Source organism: Gobius niger, assembly GCF_951799975.1.
Source record: "Gobius niger genome assembly, chromosome: 11".
Classification (NCBI taxonomy): Eukaryota; Metazoa; Chordata; class Actinopteri; order Gobiiformes; family Gobiidae; genus Gobius; species Gobius niger.
In genome coordinates, this window is record NC_136862.1 from 15,661,601 (window position 1) to 15,681,703 (window position 20,103).

Consider the following 20,103-nt stretch of genomic DNA (forward strand, 5'->3'; position numbering starts at 1 on the left):
AAAGAAGTGACACAAAGATCAAATTGACAGAATAACATTTCCAAAACCAAGTACATTGCCACACAAACAAACAGCAAGCCCAAAAGAAAGCCAAAAAATACAACAAAAAACACAAGACTTCCCTTTTTTTCCCAGAATGAAAAGCGTGATTTGTACGCCATGGTGACAGGCCAAAAGTCATTGAACAAGCTGTGTGGGGTGGAGCGTACAGAGGTGGTGGGGAAACAGTGAGAGGAGACAAGAGGAGAATGTACTTTAGTGATGGACTGATGATCAGGTTCACATCAGGTCTATCATGCAGAAGCTGCTGAAATTCAAAGCACCAACAGCAGTAAAAGGAATGGATGTAGTGGTGAGGTGGTTTAAAACAGTGGCTCTCAACTAGTGGGTTAGCGTATTTTTCTTTTTTTCTTTTTTTTGGGTTTAACTTGTTTCTTATTGTTTCATTCATTTTGAGGACTGAAGGAGCTAATTAGAGAAACACTTTATTTACGGAGAAACACTTTATTTACCATTTCATCATTCATTTATCAATCATTGTTGACTGATAAATGATCAGTACTTTGCCGGGAAATGGCAATTGATGAGTTGGTTTAGCTTTGGGACCCAACTTCAACATTCTGTATCATGACAAGCCACTACACCTATAATGTTAAATGTCAAAGTAAAGCATTTCTTCACAGAGGTTTTGTCTATTTAAGCATTGATCATAAAAGTGAATATCAAAACAAACTAGAAATGCAATGGCTGTGCCATTGCGATTGACTGCGGAATTGCGGGAAGCGAATGCAGAAATTGCATAAACTGTTCAAATTGCATAAATTGCCTAATTTGCATAATCTAATTTGCATAAACTGGTAAAATGCATAAAATGTCATGTTGCATAAACTGTATAAACTGCATAAAGTGGTAAAATGCATGAATGGGTTAATTTGCATAAATTATGTAAATTGCATAAACTCTTTAAAATTCATAAATCCTAAATGGCATAAACTCTTAAGTTGCATAAACACTTTAAAATGCATAAAGTGGTTTAATTTGCATAAATTGTTAATATTGCATAAACTTTTATATTCCATAAACTGGTCAAACTGTTGAAATGGCCTCAGTGCTTGATTGGCAGAAGCTGCACAAATGGCTGAAAGGCCTGGAGTCTCCCCATTGGCTGGATTCCCCCATACACACCAATGCAAAAATTTCAAACTCTCGTATAAAAAAACTGGAAATCTGCAAAAGGCCAATTTTTTCTCAAAACCCACAAGTTGCATAAGCTGAACATGCACAAAGTGCAGAAATTGCAGAAAATGCAGAAAAAAGGGCAGAAAAGCATGGATTTGCGGCAGCCCCATTATAAGTCAATGGGAAAAATCTCCGACATTTTGGCCGATTGCGGAAAAACCGTAAGTTGCAGAAGTCCCAAAAGTAATAGCACCCTTCTCCTCAACATGCGGAACATTTTGATGCATAACTTGCATAAATTGCACAAAGCATGAAGGTGCTGAAAGCTCTAGAAAATCGGGAAAAAGATGGAAGAGGAATAATAATAAAGAACATGAAAACCAATAATTGACTGCGGAAGAATTCCGCAGTCAATCAATGATCAGTGATTTAAGACTAAGCTGATGACCCACAGAAAAGGGTCTCCATTTGAGAACTACTGTGATAAATAGTTTTTGTAAGTCAGCCTTACGATCAATACTAATAGAATACTGCATTTCTATTTCACACGATTTCATTTTATAACAGGGTCAAACTGCTAAATGTTTTTATTGAGTTGAAATATATAGTATTTTAAATAGGGTTGCGGTTTATCAGGATGAGATGAAAGACGGTCCCGAAGATACACCATTTGAGAACCACTGCAGTTTAGATTACTCTTTTACTTGGATTGTTTTGATTGAAAAGTATTATTTTGAATTAATGAATGCCTTCTTTATTGCCATACACATTACATACTACAGAACTTCTCTGTCAAGTTATGTCAATACTCGCAGTATTGTACATGCAATGACTAATGACCACGGTTGCAATTAATTTGAATAAAGAATATCTCAGCCAAATGTGCGTTGTACAAATACAATGAATTTCGTCACTTCGATATGTCGACTCCACCTGTTCATACTCTAATATTCAAATCCCAACCTCAAGCAGCACAACAAGCGTGAAAAGTGCATCAACAAGTTGCACTCTGTCTGGCCTGGCTTTCATCATTCAACCCCATGGTCAACCCCTATAAATAGTTTGAGCAGCCAAGGCAGCCATTCTGTGTCACTCGTCCTCCAGAACCCAAACGGAGCAGCCCGGCAGAGCATGCAGACTCCGAGCTCATTCCACATCACACACATGCACACATGGGGCAGTCCACCGGAGACCTGCACTCATTACCTCCTCTCTAGGCCCAGTTAACCTCCCAGACGCCGCGCGAGCCCCTGATCGGCTACAGTCAGGGTACCGAGACTCAAGTCCACAAAATGTGCTGTGAGTGAGTATGGGTGGAAGCCTCTGGGCGGGGTCATGGTGCACATGTTAGAGCTGTGGTCCGGGCACTGGAGGGGCGTAATGTGATAGAAGAGGGACAGCTGCTGAAACACACAAGAGCTATAAATAGTTTGCACAAGTATGCCAATTATCACTGGGACTCTCCCCACAGCTAGTGTTCTCCTCTGATGACAGACCACTCATCAGGTATAAACATCCCAGAAACCTCCAACTCTAGCCAGACTAAATCAAGTAATTGCATAAAGCTATAACCCAGTCATACTGTACATGTCCAAATAAGTGAAAGCCAAGACAATGAACATTCACTGAGATCATTTATAAATCAATGAAAAATGAGTAAACAACATCCTCGTACTTGTGCATGAGGTGGTAAAGGCTACATCCCATAAAGTACAGTTTAATTTTTGAGCCAATAATATTAGTAATTACACTACACCTGTCTTTATTCATAGCACTGTGTTGCTCATATCAGATATTATCTTTAAAATCCTTACTTTGCACTGTTGTGGCGCTTCAATATGAGGGCACATACACCTTAAACCCACAAGAGGGTGCTAAATGTGATCTTGTGAGCTATTCTCAGGACTTCTGCACAATGTTCATCATATTATTTGGCACAAGAAAACCCATACAATTCACATAATCAATGTGAAAATAAAAAACAGAGATAGGGTCGGGCTCAAACTATAATTGTGTGCAATTATTGTTAAAGCATTTACATATTTTCTATCAAAAATGTGCAGAATGGGCTGACAGACAGTTTCCCTTTACTCTTGTTGTTATTGTATATGTGAGTAACACCTGCTCCCGTAGTAGTATATATTGTCTTGTCTATGATGTTGTTGTTGTTGTTGTTGTGGCAGCTGGACGGCACAAAAGAAAATTTCACTGCATCTTTAACTGTATATGTGTGTCAAATAAACTGTGACAAATAAACTAAAACTAAATTATAATGTAGCAACCCACTACACTGCAAGACCAGGGTAAATTCCCTTTGGGACAATAAAAAAATGAACCTAACCTAAAAGTTTCCCAAAAATATAGCGTTCCATTTCCAACATATCCTCCACTAATGCATTAGAGCAGCATAACACCAGCCAAACACGCTGTGTAGCCGGTGCCTGTTAATCCCCTGAGTCAGTTACTGGGCCACAGCATTGTGCAGCTACAGAGCGAAGATTAAGAGCTCGTATATGACATGAACACCACTGCCTCTTTCTGACCTAAATCGATATGATTCGGTGTATAGCACTTCTATATCTTTATTTCACAATATTATTGTGATGTCAAACAGTACATTTTTACAACAATAACAAAGCAACATAGGGGCTCATATTCCACAATTACACTGAGTGTGAAACCAATCATTAGGGCACATGACAGACTTTGAATTGGCTTTGTTTATTTCAAGTCTGTACGTTATTGTCTATATGCTGTACTCTGACTATAAAAACAACCGGTTTATCTGCAAACTCCCCGCCCCCTTCTAATCCAGGCCTAAGGCTCTCGTTTCGTATCTGGAAATGGGGATGTAATTTTAATGGGCAGGAGATTAAACATGCTAATTTCCTCATGATAAACCTGGGTTTGGTGTACAAGAATAGATTTTACAAGTGAGGAAAGGATATTATGAACATTACTGGGCATGTGGGAATTACGGTGATGAAGTTCATGGGGTCAAATAAGTCCACCAATAAGCTTGAAAGAACTGCCACAATGAGGTCACTGAACAACAGTTGGAAAAAGAGCGGCTTAGTAGTGATTTTGATCAATTGATTTACACCAATCAGCCGGAAAAAAAAAAAATTTGAGCCATCTCGACTCCAGTAAGTTTCACTCTAATTCTAAGCTACATGCTAATTTATGTATTGTATACTATACTTTATTTTATTTGTTTATTTCATTGCCTTAAGCTGCTATGGTAGTAATTATTGCAAACTAAATTGTACTCCATTAACATGGCAATAAAGGAAACCAGTCAGATAACAATATTGTAATTCATCCCACATGAAAACCATCTCTGTCAAAAAGCTCTTCTCTTCAATCCACATCTTATTATAACCACCTATAAATAGTTCTGTTGGTTCTAGGTCAGTCTCACAAGCACACTTTCTCCTTTTTTTCTTCCTCTCTAATGATGAATATTTGGATTGGTGCAAAGTAGGACAGAAGCAGAGACAAGATGCTAGATGGGTCACTTTAACGTTCCCAAATGCTGCAACACAGTATTCAAACTGACCTTGAAAAAGTTACAATAATGGTTACAATCAGATTTTCTCCACCAAACAAACTAGACGTTTGCCATGACAGCTAATAAAGAACTTGTCCTGATATTACTCTAGTCTCTACTTGTTGCTTTTAATAAACCAAGCAAAAAGAGATGAATGGGCTGCCAGCCAAGTCTCCCGGGACCATATGGCCATGGGTTGTGGCAATGTTTGGGCCGTTGTCTCCTTTAGCGTCCCATTGTTTGGTGTCAAAGGAGCAAAGGGAGGGGAGGAGGATTATGCACACACTAGAACACATTCGCTTCTCTCGCCAAGTGTTTCAAACGCAAACACTCCCCAAACACAAAGCTCATTACCAGTGTCAAAAGTTTAGTGATGCAGACATGTCTAGTAGAACAAAGACAAACAACTGATCGAAAGACTTTAGGAATGTAATCCTGGGACGACGTTTTAGGATGGATTGTACGAAACATCTTGTAAAGTGAATCATTGTTGTAAAGTGTACGAATTAATGCTTTAGTTTACGACTAAGTAGTGGTGACAAGAAATGTCTGTGAGTTATACGACCCAAGTGTTGAAAACTAAATTCAAATATCGCAATTACTGGAATACTCAAAAATCTTGTCGTCGCTTTTCTTAGGTCATGACAACTGCTGCTTCATATGCAGTGATTTACACAGGTTTGGCACTGGCTAAATCAATTCATAAAATGATCCTGTGAAAATAATAAGGGGGCAACACAGTCAACAGACAGCTGATGTAGTATGTGTCTCAGGTCTGATCTTGATCTTCCTGTGTGACTAATGGAATTCAACTTTACTTACATCCAAGCCCTCCTTGTGCAGGCCCTGAGTTGTCCTCATCCAGCTGCGGTTCAGCTCGCTCAGCTCAATGATGGGCTGCACCTTGAGGCGGACCACTTCTCCAGACTGGCGGATCATCTCCACAATCTCATCCCTGCTCCTGTTCTCCACGTTCAGCCCATTGATCTCCACCAGCCTGTCCCCTGGAACCAAAGCAAGAGCCCGCTCCTTGGGCCCTGCCCCGGGCTCTGCAAAGTGCACAACGCGTCGATACACCTGCCCATCAGGCTGCCTGTCTAACATGGTGGACCTGCGTAAAGAAAACCCAAAATCTCCAGTGTTTCGACGTTGTAGTTTGAGTTCCCGTACGTCCGGTGCAGGTGGGGGGATGATATTAGGAAGTTGAAGGTCCACATCAGGGAAGATCCTTTCCACTAGATCAGGAATAACAACTTTTCTGGGCTTCTGTGACAGATGCTTTTGCCCAGAGATCGCAAGTTCCTCAAATTTAGCAGCTTTCTCTTTCACAGAGTTTCGAGGATGTTCTGTCACATTACTGCTAGGCCCAAGGTCTGTAAGGTTAAGTTCAGCATTGCTCACAACTTTAATTGGAATAGGTCCAGAAATCTCCAACCTCGTCTTGGACTCCCTCTTAGTACTTCCACGGTTAAGGTTGAAGAACCCTCGGCGTATGCTCATTTCCTCCAGGCTTTTGAGCTCGGCCTGAGACATCCGCTCTTTCTTGTCCTTTCTGTCTTTCTTTTCTTTCTTCCCCAACTCCTTTTCTTTCTCTTTGTCTTTCTTTATTAGATTAAACATGGCTGTGTTTGGTGGGTTGAATCAGTGACATCAAACCAAATCTTCCCCACGGATATGGTGTCTTTATTAGAACGGTTCCAATACACTACTTGGTTGTCTGTAAGAAAAACAAGAACAAAGAAATTTCAGTTAGATCATTGTATATTAAATACATAAGGTGTGTTCAAATTGAAGTGTAAATGCATCAAGTTCAAACTTGGTTGCCTTTACAAACTTTATCGTATTTTTGATTTAAAAAATACATTAAACGTACATTTATAGTGGGATACAAAAGTATGTGAACCCTTTGGAATTTCTTACAGTACATTTCTGCCTAAATGGTCATAAATTGTGGTCTGATCTTTGCTAAAATCACAAGAATGAGTAAACAGTGTCTTAAACTAATACCACCCAAACAAATACATGTTGTCATATTTTTATCGGCCATAGCATGTAACATTCACAGGAGAAATTCCAAAGAGTTCACATACATTTTCCTCCCACTGTATGTTCTAAGGACAATTTATTTTAATTTATTGGATTCATTTATTTTTACGTAGCCAGTGACGAATAACAAGCTGGTCTACTTACAGCTTTGAAGCACATCTTCAGCAATTATGGGACAGCATCCCTATTCCATCATTGGCAATAATTAACAATAACTTCAACCTTTAATCTGTTATTATTAATACAGCTATCATTTATTTACCAATGTATTTTACTCTTTTACATAGTTTGAAAAAAATCCAATAATGACTGCAATTAACGACTAAAATGCTTGACAGCATTGAGCCTGAATGAATGGACTGTACAAATGGAGAAGCATGGTTACTTGTTACAGACTACAGCTTGTGTGTAATGCTCTCCCTTTAATCTGCTTTGCCCTCATTCTCTCTCCCCTCAGGGAATGATTCTGTCCATAACAGACCGCGGCGACGTTAAATAAAACAACACAAGAGTTACTTGAACACAGGACAATAGCCTACCTGCACCTGGAGGCAAAAGGCTGCATCCCTGAAGTTTTCATCATATTCGTCCATGGGACATGCAGAAGGTGTGTGAAAATGTGGAAACTTGTGATGCATTGATGAGCTTACCGGAAATTTCTCGATTTTGACAGTTTAAACAACAGTACCCGAAAACAAGAACGTTTTTTGCGCAAGGATTGGATTTTCAAGTAATACAAATAAAAAGAAACACATTGTGTTGAACAAAAAAGGGTTATTATCATTTTTCAAATTTTGTCGCGTATTTTGGTAAAATGAGAGACAATTCCTTAAGCACTTTAATGCAGCACCAGTGTGAAATAGACAGCAGTGACCTCTCCTGGTGTTTTCCCTCAACAACAACAGTCAGGTGCATATGAGAGCTGCATCAGTTAACTTTTTACTTCAACAAACACAGCTTTCGTTGATTGAACACAGTGAGTTAGGCAGCCTAATAGCTCTATAATGGAACATTAGAAACTTCACAGAACACCAAGATGTTCTGAAAGTACTGACAAAAACTTATTTGACCGTTTATTGCACTTTGTTATTTGTTTGATATTGCTGTTGTCACATGGATATGTCCATAAATCTTGGTCACACATATAGCTGCTTCTCTTATAGCATTAGCAAGATGGCCTATGGCCTTTGATTAATGCTCTCCATCTTTCATTACATTGGGAACACCACATTGCAAAAGTTGCATGACTTCAATGCTGAGGGAGATATCGTTCAAGTTTTACTGGTGTAGCCTATACTCTTCACTGTGGCTCTTTTATGAGGAGTCGGACTGTCTGGAGATAATGTAATAGATCCATGGTCTTGAGCGGGAGAATTTTACTAATAGCCCCTTATGGAGGGTTAGTAAAAAAAACGGGGGGGGGGGGGGAATCGGGGGGAAGGGAAAATGAACATGTTTTTTTTTTAAATATAGTTTATAAGTAAATGTTTTGGAGGGTATTTCAATAAACCCAGAAAATCAATGAATACCCCACATCGAGACACATGCGACAAGGCACCGTCCAACAACCCAATTGCAGATTCAGGAAAACACATTTACAGGGGTGATTACAAATCCTTTAATACACATTTAATTGATAAATTCCCTAAACGTTTTTTTCATTGTTTTTGTAAAATAATGTTGTAAAATGATTTAGTAAATATGTGAAAATATCTAAATGGGAATGATAAATATTTACGTGGCAGGACATTCATGTGAAATCACCCCTGCCATGTGTGTAAAGTGGTTCAGTCCGCGAGGTTACCGGAAGTTGTCTCAGCTGCCATGTTTGGTTGCTTTGTTGTAGGCTTCTCCACTAGGCTTCCCTACAGAATTAGTAAGAGTGGAAATGGAGCCGAGCTGGAGTACGTTTCTCTTTCAAGTAAGTTGATTGCTCGAGGAGGGAATAAATAATTGTCCAAACCAACCGTAAATACCCCCAATAGATTTACATTCACAGCAAATTCTGTGATTTTTGAAGGATTTTGTGTAAAGAATAGAAACCAGGCAAAACAATGGTAAATGAATCCTGGCTTCCAGCTGTGAGACTTGGGAATGACGCTAGAACAAAAAAAAAATGTTATTATCAAGAACCACTCTGAAGAAATGTGTGTGATTTGCTGCATCTTTATAAAAAACTAATTTAGCGTGAAAACACGGCCGCGTTTCTCCGCTATGAACTTTGTTTGCTAAGTCTAAGCCAGCAAAACATGCGGGACCATTTGTAGGGAACGCCACTGCTGCTGCACCGTTACAATCGAGACTGGTCTGTTTTTTGCTCAGACTCAAAAGGTTTGGTTGCTTTGATCTACTTTAAAACATGTGACTAAAACCACGCGTAGACACGACGGTATATGTGGTATTTTACCGTCGCGTTAATACATTCATCATTTAGTAAATCTCTGCCGTTTATATCCGATCACCAAGTGAACTTTCCGCTTGTCTCAGCCGGTTCTTGGTTTTAGGCTTCTCATTAGCTGATTTGATTTAATTTGGGCGAGGCTCTTAATCTGTAGAGTCGTTTTTTGCGAACCTCCACTTAAACTCTGGAGTAGTGCTTGCTGTTTATTAAAATAGCCCCAATAATAAAGAAATATATAAAACACATCAGCTAATATCCAGGAACGAGTGTGTTTGAACCAGATTACGCAATCCAGTTTTGTGCGTAAAAGTGAGGGTCGCTGCAGAAATGGATAGGCTATCTGCCATTAGTCCATACTTTAATGACAGACCACTTGGGCGTATTGTTATTAAGCTAATTACATCATGCTCTTTACTTTACGAGAACATCAATTTCAGTACGGCTATGCTAAAGTGCTCCTAAAGTTTCATCTTAATTTTACATGTTGGTGTAGCCATAGGGACATGGCTACATGGCTACTATCTCCAGTCAGTTGCTCTGATTTTTTTAAATTTATAAAATTATATGTGTGATGTCTGGGATTATTTAACAATGGATTGTAATATTCTAATGAATTCTTTCACAAAATGCAGCCCTGCCTTTTATTTAGTACCAGAGTTGACACAAGCGCAATGGTCTGCCTAGCTGAGGCACTGTAAACATCAGGAAAGAGCAATGAATCAATGTGACATCATTATTCCCAAAATGAGTGCCTTATGCTGTTAATACATTTTCTATTCATTATTATTAGCCTATCTCTAGTTGTTGACATCAGGCATCTCCATTCCCACTGTTTTATGATTTGTGTTTATTAGTTTCATTTTTAGATTTTTTGTTTTTCCCCCTCATCTTTTTAGCTCTGTGTTTGAAAAAGGCAGATGGATAGTGGTTTGTTGTGCAGCAGCTGGCACTGAGCCGAGCCCTGCATGCATTATGTACCTCACACTGTTACTTTGTTAGTCTTGTTTTATACGTTAAGCCTTAAGTCATGCAAATAGCCGATCAGACTAAGTTTTCCGTTCTTGGTGATATGTTTTGTGTTGTTGACTTTTTAGTCTTTCGTTTTGCGGTTTCTCACTTTCAATTTAGCAAAGTTCTTATTAGTCACCATATAATTTGTCATTGTTTACAAAAATGTGTACTCCTCCTTTGATGCCGCCAGGGCAACCTGTGAGGAGCAGTGGGCATTCACTCGCTGCGCCCAGTGACCCATCTCCACATGTCGAGACAGGCTAATGGTTAGAATCCCCTGGCTGGAGAATTAACCTGTTGTTGTTGCTGTTGTTTTGGGTTTTTATGGGAAACCCAATAACCCAAGATTGAACCTTCTTCCTGTTAAGCAAGAGCGCTAACCACTCAGCCGCCATTGATCCTTCAAATTGTGATTCTATCCACAAAATATTGTTTTAAAGGTATAAAACTTGCTCTCATTTTGTTTGATGAAAATTGATATGCAGCTGTGTAACACACTGCTTTTGATTTACATAACAAGAGGTGGTAAAGGCTGTTTGAATGGATTAGTGTCGCTGTTTTGAATTATGCCCTGCTCAGAGTTTGCTTGGCTGTAAAGTTGTTTGTGGTGGATTTAGTCTATGTATATCTCCAGGGTTTCTTGTCATCTACTGTTGTGTCAAACTGTCAATATTTTAGTGGATTCAAAAATTTTCTGTATCTTTTTCCATTTGATTTTTAAAGTAAAACGTGTTGTGAAGTGTTCCTAATCTTTCCTATGCGTCAAATACAATTTGAAACAGACAGCTTGACAGGAGTATTGGCTAAAATAATTAAAGGTGACCGTATTACTTCAATTAAAATGGCCTGTGCCTTTATTGAGCCACTCCCTCCGTTTATGTGAAAGCGCCGTCACTCGTTGGAGCACATTTGTGTCAAAATGTGTCTAGCGCTGCGTGAAGGCAGGCACACCATCTTACACGCTGCACTCATCTGTATTGGATCTGGGTCGACTGCTGCTCATAAGGCTCACACTAGTGGACCAGGAGCTATGCCACAAACACAAAGCCTCCTGAGTGTGTCATGGTTCTGGATGGTCTAATGCTGGCATCATCGCTGCAAATCTGTAAAGGTTGCAAACACACAGGTGTGCAGACATGCTCTGGTAAGTGTAGTGTTTCTGTAGTTGCACTGTCTGTGAGGGTATGCCAACTAGTTTAGCTTTATGGTAGCTAGATAAACAATGTCCCAGTAGTCTAATGAATAGATGAGCCAAATCAAAGAAGATGAGCATACAAAGATCCCCTGCTGAGGCCAGACTGCATCACTGCTCAGATTTGTGTCCTCCACAATAGACTGGATGACATAAGGAGGACATTGTGCCGGTCATTTTTCTTTTCTGGCCCTTGCCTCTGTTTTTGCCTCTCCTGCTCTAGACTGGCCTTCTTCAATGGGTGATTGCACCTCAAAGAGAAAGGTCATGCATTACTTTGCGTCCATTTGTAGACAAACGATAAATTGCACCAGCTTTACATGTTCAATCCCTTGTGTTGTGTGCACCTATACCATTTCAGAGCTAATAAGGATAGTAAACAGACATTGCTCTGTTTTTTTCATTTTCAGTTTTGCCTGTTCACTCGGCCAATGGGCTTGTTTGGAGGGGCTGCTAAATGCCCTCCACTGTGCGTCTTTTTTGGTATGCTTACTTGGCAGTCACATGATGAATCCGCAGCGTCATGATGGGATCATTTGTCACCTGGCATATGTGAACTCTTCAGCTTTGGTAGTACCCTGATGACTGCCTGTCTTGTTCTTTGGTAATGAAAGCACTTCCTCCTGTGTTGGATATTATTGCATCTCACTAATGGTTGTTTTCAAGGACCTGTCAGATAGGGTATACGAGTTGTGTATGATGGCACAGCTGTCATTAACAGTCTTGTCTTGCTGCACTCCTCTTCTTTCAGTTGCATTTATTGAATGATCTATTTTCAGACATGCATTAAACTCAATACTTGTATAATGTTACTTATGTGTGTTTACGTTCTTTCAGCAGGCCAATGAAGCACTCCACCACCAGCACCAGGTGGTACAGAACAGCCTACTGCCACTTCTTAACGCCGGGTCTGAACCTATTGACCAGAAACCTGTCCTTCCCATCCAAATAGAGCAGAAGCCTCCTTCCAGTGCAGCCAATAATGTGACCGGTGGCGGAGTGCGGCCTCCAGTGCCTGTCATAAAGAAGGAACATAAAGGAAAGACACCGTTTGTGTGCAGCTACTGCAACAAAGTCTTTCGGGACAGCTACCACCTGCGACGCCATGAGTCCAGTCACACAGGCATCAAGATGGTGTCGCGGCCAAAAAAGGAGCCCCAGACGGCGCCCACAATGGTACCTATGATCTCCATGTCTCGGGAGAACAATGGCAACCCATCATACATCTCTACTGTAGCGGGAATCCTGTCCACAGCAACCACCTCAGTGTCCTCAGGTACTAGCATCATGACGCCTTCCTCCATGGGCAACATGCAACACCAGAATGTGGTGAAGAAACCGCCAAAGCCTGTGAAGAAGAACCATGGCTGTGAGATGTGCGGAAAAGCCTTCCGCGACGTGTACCATCTAAACCGGCACAAGTTGTCCCATTCAGACGAGAAGCCATTTGAGTGCCCCATATGCCAGCAGCGCTTCAAAAGAAAAGACCGCATGACGTACCACGTGCGCTCACACGACGGGGGTGTGCACAAGCCCTATGTGTGCTCAGTGTGTGGAAAAGGCTTCTCCAGGTGAGCTAATTGCCTCTCTTTATATTCAACGCAAAAACAAAGCTATTGTTAATTTTTATTAATGATGTGGTGGTTGGAGGAAAATGAATACTAAAATCCCTTTAATGTTTTCGTGCATTATTCTACATAGTAGTTTTTTGTTAGGCCGCAGTTTGTATGTTCATCATTCTGGACTGGATATCACATCATTTTGATAGTTTTAAATAAGATGTCTTAGTAATGCCGTGTTAGAAAGTACAAGAACACTGGAGATTAAGATGTGACGTGACATAAAAGCTACATTGCAACTTCTATTTCTACTTCAAAACAGTGATAACAAATGACATAGTATTGTAAACAAGAAACATGGGGCTCAAATTTGGTTTAATTTAATAAGTTATGATCACGACGAGTTGCACGATGACAATTTCATCCTCTGGCAGTTGCATTCCTTGTTCAGTGAGTATAGCGTATTTTCATGGATTAAAAATAAACAAATAAAATACAGTACTACGTACCAACATGCCAAAAAAATTCAACACTATATTTTTTATTTTCTACTACGCACTTAAGAGAATTGACCCCCACACCGTCGTGGCCACATGTTTTTAGTCGCAGATAAGGGGGAGCCAGTGATGGTCTCCCAGAGGAGGGGGGAGGCGTCGCTTGTCACTTTGCGCTTCCCACCAGCACGTCACAGCGTCTTTTTCCCCAGGGAATTTGCTGAACCGTGCACTAATGGCCCGGTCACATTCACTGGGTACGAGACAAATATTTAGCATCGAAGCGTCTTATTCAAGAGTATCTGTGTGAATTAGAATAGATTTGTCGTGCTGCATAACTTAAGCTGAGTAGCCATTACAAGCTGCAACACTAGTACTGTGATGTGTACGGCAGTTTTAGGCTTCCATCCAGCCGAGTGACGTGGGTTAAGGATTAATCAGCGTACTGGAAGTGAGAATGCATACTGGGCAACGGGCAGTGAGTCACTCCAGCAGCTCATCCCTCTGATTCTACAGTGTAGTGTCATCCGAATGGTCAAAACTTCAGAAGGGAGGAAACAAGTAATAGTTTAATAAGTCATAAACTGATGCTTATGACACTATACTATGTGTTTAAGTACAACTTATGAATTCACCAGTGTAGATAGCAGTCAGTTTGCTTCTCTATTAAATGAAGAGTAAACCAGTATTTTTTTTTGGGGGGGGAATAGCTCCACAATAAAACTATTGTGAGGGTCAACATTTCTCTAAGTACTGGCCACTAAAATATTTTGCTTTGAACATTACTAGTAATCTTTAAATGAGTAAAGTAAAATTTGTTAAATTCGGGTTCTCAGCTCCACTGATATGATTCCTTTTGACTTAAAAAAAAAAAAAATGGGGAAAAAGCAGTAGGAAACTTTCCGGTTTGAGAGCAGCTGCCGCTGTCGTTCTCCACTCCATTAATTAATATAAATTACTAACATGATTCAGCTCACGAGTTTACAACCCGGACAGGGGTGGATCAGTGCCAAGGAGATATGGTGAGTGGGAGAGAAATAACTGTAAAAGTCAAGAGGTAGATGGATGTTTGCACATGGTGATTGTAATGTACACACGACTGCAGATTAACATGAAATTTGGTGTGATTTAAGCTTTAAAGCAAATATTAGAAATGTAATTTTATTGTATGTTATATAAAATTGTATGAGACTTGAACAAAGGCAATTTCACAGGTCTTTGCTATGTCCGAGCCCATCAGATTTTGGTGCTTAAGCAGGGACAGGCCTGGTTTGTACATGAATGGTTTCAAAAAATGATTATTGAATGTCGAATGTTTACTCGTATTGTGTAGCCCTTCTTCAAACTAACAACCAGAACCAAAACAAAAGTACTACTACTTAAACCAGACTTTTCCCAATACATTAGACAATCCTCTTCTGTCATGTCAATTTAGTTGAATTAACTGTATTACCTACATACTCCCGAATTACTAATAAATAACCTAAATCTAAACAAGTTTAGTGTGGTCTACATTTCCGGGGTGTAATCCTGAGTGTTCGCCTTCATCTCAGTCTGGGCCATTCTTCACAAACTAGGTCAAACTGATTCACGCTCAATTGATCGGAGAAAATAAAGCACAAGCAGACGGTCCCTGATTTACAAAAGAAAAACGAAGCATGTCAACAAATCCCACACCTGTGAAGTTCATACCTTAGTTAATGTGTCAAAACAACGTTTTAGACTTATATAGGCCTACTGTTAGAAAAGATATGTAAGATTACTTGTATTTTTTTAATCATTCTAGGCCGGACCACTTGAGCTGCCACGTGAAGCATGTGCATTCCACAGAGAGGCCATTCAAATGTCAAGTAACTGTAAGTCATTCGTATCAGCATCAGTGTACGTCATGACATGATGTGCAAAAATATGGACCAACCAGGGCTTCTTCTCTGCAGGCCTGTACCTCTGCGTTCGCCACCAAAGACCGACTCCGATCACACATGATCAGACATGAAGGCAAAGTCACCTGTAGCATCTGTGGAAAGATGCTGAGCGCCGCCTACATCACCAGCCATTTGAAGACCCACGGGCAGGCCAGCTTTAACTCCTGTAATAAAGGTAAACACATGAGTGACCGCTCCTCAGCTATAATCACTACTTTGGAGTATAAGATTTGTACTTTAGAAGTCTACATACATTCCACATCCACAAATTCAGAGGTTCTCAAACCTTTCAGACCAAGTACCACAACCGCGATGTTTGTCTCACCACCGGATCAAAAATAGGTTTATGTTAGGCAGTGTTGTTTTCGTCAACGAAGACAATAACGATATCTTTTCGTTGACGCCCCTTTTTTTAATGACGATGACGAGCTAAAATTAGCTCTTTGGGGACTAGAACATGACGAGACGTTTACGAGTTTATGTCAATGAGACGAGACAAAAATGGGAGAACGTTTTCGTCAGATCGTTCACAAACAGAGTTTGTGCACCGAGTGAGAGAACACACCGGTAAACGTGATCCGGAGCGGCGCCGTGCTGCTCATGATGCGGCCGGTGTAACCGGGCAGCGGCGCCTCTTTCTCTCTCTCTCCCCGTGGTGTGCGGTCACTGCTAGCGTACATCCTCCTCGGAACGTCTGACATCCATGTCACAGGGACTTTATTTTTTCTCAGGACAGTTTTCAACACCGTGGCATATGAACGCAGAAAGCACGTTGAGGTAGTGCAGACAGCGCTGTTGGTAAAAATAAAAATAAAATAAAAAATCTAGAAGCGATGATCAGAGAACGAGGAGAGCGGGTGCTTTTGGGAAAAGTACTGTTCACAGTAGGCCTACCACTTCTGCCAGTGCCTATCGTGGTGTAATCTGTTTGTCAAAAGCTATAGAAAGCCAATAGATAGCTATTATTTTTCCCAATTTCCAAGACTTATCGAAATTAATTATAACTTCTTATAATGAAACAGACGAAAACCTTTTTAATTTTCATCTGACTAAAACGTGACTAAAACTAAAAGCATTTTCGTCCAAAAGACTAAGACTAAAACTGAAAGGGCTGCCAAAAACAACACTGATGTTACGACTGTACCAGGCCTAAATTAGGGCTAAACTGAGTCTAAAATAACTAATTAAAATGGCATTTTAAAGAAAAAAATAGTGAGTGCATCTTGGATCCTTTTGGTGTGAATAAAAGGTCAAATAAATCAGTCAGGTGCTCACTGGAGATCGGTGGGTGATTCCTTCTGCTTCTAATTGAAGTACGGAAAAAACTCCAGGGTACTCCGATTTAAAAATGAAAAAGGCTTTATTTTCACATGGCTTATTTGAATTAAAAATGCACCAATGCAGTTCAGCCTTCGAGACACAGGTGTGAGGTGTGGACTGTATAGGGAGGAGCCCATTGGACCCTCCTCGGACATCAGCACCACTTTATCATTTACAATAGGACAAAAACAATAAGATGCCACCAGATCATGGAAAACATACCACAAATTATCCATAAATGCATGGAGCATGGAGATAAATACATTTTGCAAACAGGAAAGAGGATGTATTGATGGATGTAAAGCAGTTGTCACAACTAAGAGAGTAAATATAACAAACACCCACCTAAATGTTCAACTGGATTACAGAAATCACAACCAAAAATTCTCTGAAATATTTCATTTCTTTAGTCTATAATCGATTAAGGTTCTTGAGTCATCTTCTGTAAGTTAAGCTCAGCCCACTTAACTTTAGTGTCGCTGACAAAACCTTTTGGATGAGAGCCGAAACGTTCTACACTTTAACTACAGAGTACAGAAGATGAAGCACGACTGAGCGCCTACACAGATATTTAGTCCATAATGTACAGTGCAAATACTTCTCAAAAAACTCCACAGAAAAGGTGAAAAATATTTTATTTCCTATTGCAGTTAGGTGGCACTCAGGGTAGTCTTGGTTCTATCCACGGTTTGAGAACACACAAATGAATATACTCAATTTCATATTCTTACCTCTTCTTGCAACATGCAGTACAGTTCAAAGGTTTGGAACACTTTTACATTGTAGATTCTCACTGAAGGCATTCTTTAAAATGATTTTTGCTTTGATTACTGCTTTACACACTTTTGACACATTCTCAATGGGCTTCCCAATGTAGTCACCAGAAATGGTGTTGACTTCCCTGGACTGTTGAAAACCATTTCATAAGACAACCTTATGAAGCTCATGGAGAAAATGATTAAAGGGTGGCAATTTTGAGGAATTTTTTGTTTCCTTTATAATACCACATTCGATTTTACCACAATGTAAAAGTAATAGTGTGGAAAATAACATAAAGGTGGTACATCCAAAATGTTTCCAAACTTTTGACCAGTACTGTGTAATGGAAACATACACCATAGACATTGGGATTTAATGTTGATGTATACTTATTCTTTGTACAGACGGTAATGAAATGTGTAACTCTGCCTCAGCTCCCCCTGTGACCGTGTCTGCACCCATCACCACAGCAATGAACAGGGGCATCGCCACCAACAACCCTGTCACCATCGCAGCCCAAATGAACATTAGCACCAACACTGTCAACATCACTTCTCCATTGGGCCTCCAGCATCCTGTGACCATCACTGGACCGGTCAACATCGCGTCCGTCAACATCCCCGCCTCCGCCCCCATGAACATTGCGCACCCCGTTGCCATAACAACCCAGATGCCAATGAATATCACCGGTCCTCTCAACATCGCCATGAGGCCTGTGGAGAGCATGTCCTTTCTGTCCCAAGTCTTGCCTTCCTCACCGCCCTGGTAGAAAAGACGTGGCTTTATCACAGGGAAAGGGAAAAGAAGAGAAACGACAAACTCCGTAATGTTTGCACCTCGAAGAAAATGTTTACTTCATCAAACGCTGAAGTGAACGCCTTCAGCTGTGCAGCCAGTGGGATCTTCCGGTAGTGCAAGTTCGTCCTTGCTTAGTTGATGTTGACTGGCATGGGATGCAGAACACTTGAGTAGAAATCGGGTAGGATCTATCTTGGAATCAGGAGTGACTTTAGAGTAGCCCTTTAGAAAAGTTATACTGTGATTTTCTTCATGATGAAAGAGAGATAAAACCTCGAGCTTCTTATAAACAACCATGTGCTTTTGCAAGACAGAAATAGGGGAAGAGGACAGGACTGTAGCAATAAAAGATAAAACACACAGGTGTTTTTTTTTATGTTTTACATATTCTCTGGAACCCTCTGTCATCAAGCATTTGGGTGTCATTTTTATATGCTTTTTTAAAATATAGCCTGCTAACAGCTATTTAATGTAGTCTAGAAAAAGGGAGCAGCTTCCACGTGCATGGAAGATTATTTTTATGACCGTGTTATAGAGTTCTTTTCCTCAGATGGTAGGTATGCTCTTGAGGTACAGTGACTAACTTGTAAAGTTGACATGATACTGTATTTTTAAAGTTACTTTAGTCTTTTAAGTGGACATGATTCAACAACCTTTAGAATCAAAATATTTTTTTTACGTTCTGCAGACTCATAGCGGTTTATTTTATTTGCCTAGTGCTGATTATGAAGTGATAATGGAGTCTTGCACTGAAAACATATCCTACTGGAGCAGAACAGCAGTATTATCAGTCTGTGAGACAGGCAACACTTGAGGGCCCTCTTGTGGCTGGACGTAGAAGATCAAGTCTATAGTCTGTTACTGTTAGAAAGGTCCACTGAATTTTGCCTTTCTGTACACTGTTTTTTGTTTTGTTAAAAAAAAAAAAAAGATCATCAATCTGTGATAGGCCCCAGAATTTCCTTCCCTTAGGAAACTCTTGGCGAAGCCCTATATTTTGGAAGTTCGTAAACACGACATACAATGTATTTTTGCTTTTTTTAAACTAATTTACCAAACTAGAGTAAGAAGAGTACAAAGACACCGTCCATACAAATAATGATCTACTGTCATATGTATTGTCTCTGATGACATAGTTTTTGGACTGAGATCTGAATGAATTGTGGCTAAAAATGCTAGTTTGTGTCCATTAAAGTAATGGGATGAGATTGAGGTTGCATGACCCCAAACATTGTAGCTGTTGAACCAACATTTTTTTTTGAATGCCATGTTATTTTGATAGTGTTGCAGCTCTTCTGAGTTGAATTTTATGCTAAAATGCAATATGCATGTATGTCATTTTTTTTTCCTAGATTGTTTTTAAACAAAAAAAAGTTAGTATAGCTTATGTTCTTACACATTTACATAGACACTATTATATCATGTTTGCCAAATTTCTACAATGTGATAAAACACCTCTTAAGGAATTTCAATATGTCTTTATTTTTAAGAACAATATGGTAAATTATAGGACCCTTCTGAAAGCAGTTGAATGTATATCTTTGTATAAAACTATTTTAGTTCCAAGGAAATTGTAGTTACGATAGATGTGAAAAATGAAATAACCTCTTTTTATAGCTCTTTTGTATTAGAACAATAACAACAGTAATTTTGTATATATAAGAGGCAAGGCTTTCTGAATAGCTGAAAGTTCAAACATTCCTACATTTTTAAACGTGTGCATTTGTCAAATTATTACATCAACATGCGCAATGTTATGTGCCTTTTATTTGGGTTGTCTAAATAAAGGAACTCTTATAACCTCTGCTTACAGCATTGATATCAACAGTTGATTGAATAGGTAACAATAAGTCAACATTTAGCATTGTT

General features: G+C 39.8%; 2 protein-coding genes across 2 annotated transcripts in view; one reads left to right on the plus strand and one right to left on the minus strand.

Annotated features, from left to right (window-relative positions):
• Positions 1 to 7,395, minus strand: part of LOC306970274 (unconventional myosin-XVIIIa-like) — a 50,781-nt gene extending 43,386 nt beyond the window's left edge. The window contains exons 1-2 of the mRNA XM_079566188.1: positions 7,315 to 7,395; positions 5,552 to 6,446 (exon numbers count right to left, since the gene is read on the minus strand). Coding sequence (XP_079422314.1) covers positions 5,552 to 6,349 — 798 coding nt within the window. The 5' untranslated portion in view covers positions 6,350 to 6,446; positions 7,315 to 7,395. The remainder of the gene's footprint in view (positions 1 to 5,551; positions 6,447 to 7,314) is intronic.
• Positions 7,396 to 8,574: 1,179 nt separating this feature from the next.
• LOC306970864 (vascular endothelial zinc finger 1-like) lies at positions 8,575 to 19,997 on the plus strand. Its single transcript, XM_079566898.1, has 5 exons — positions 8,575 to 8,696; positions 12,217 to 12,950; positions 15,219 to 15,288; positions 15,370 to 15,532; positions 17,871 to 19,997. The coding sequence occupies exons 1-5, from the start codon at positions 8,664 to 8,666 to the stop codon at positions 18,203 to 18,205; spliced, it is 1,335 nt and encodes a 444-aa protein (XP_079423024.1). The 5' UTR covers positions 8,575 to 8,663; the 3' UTR covers positions 18,206 to 19,997.
• The last annotated feature ends 106 nt before the right edge of the window (positions 19,998 to 20,103 follow it).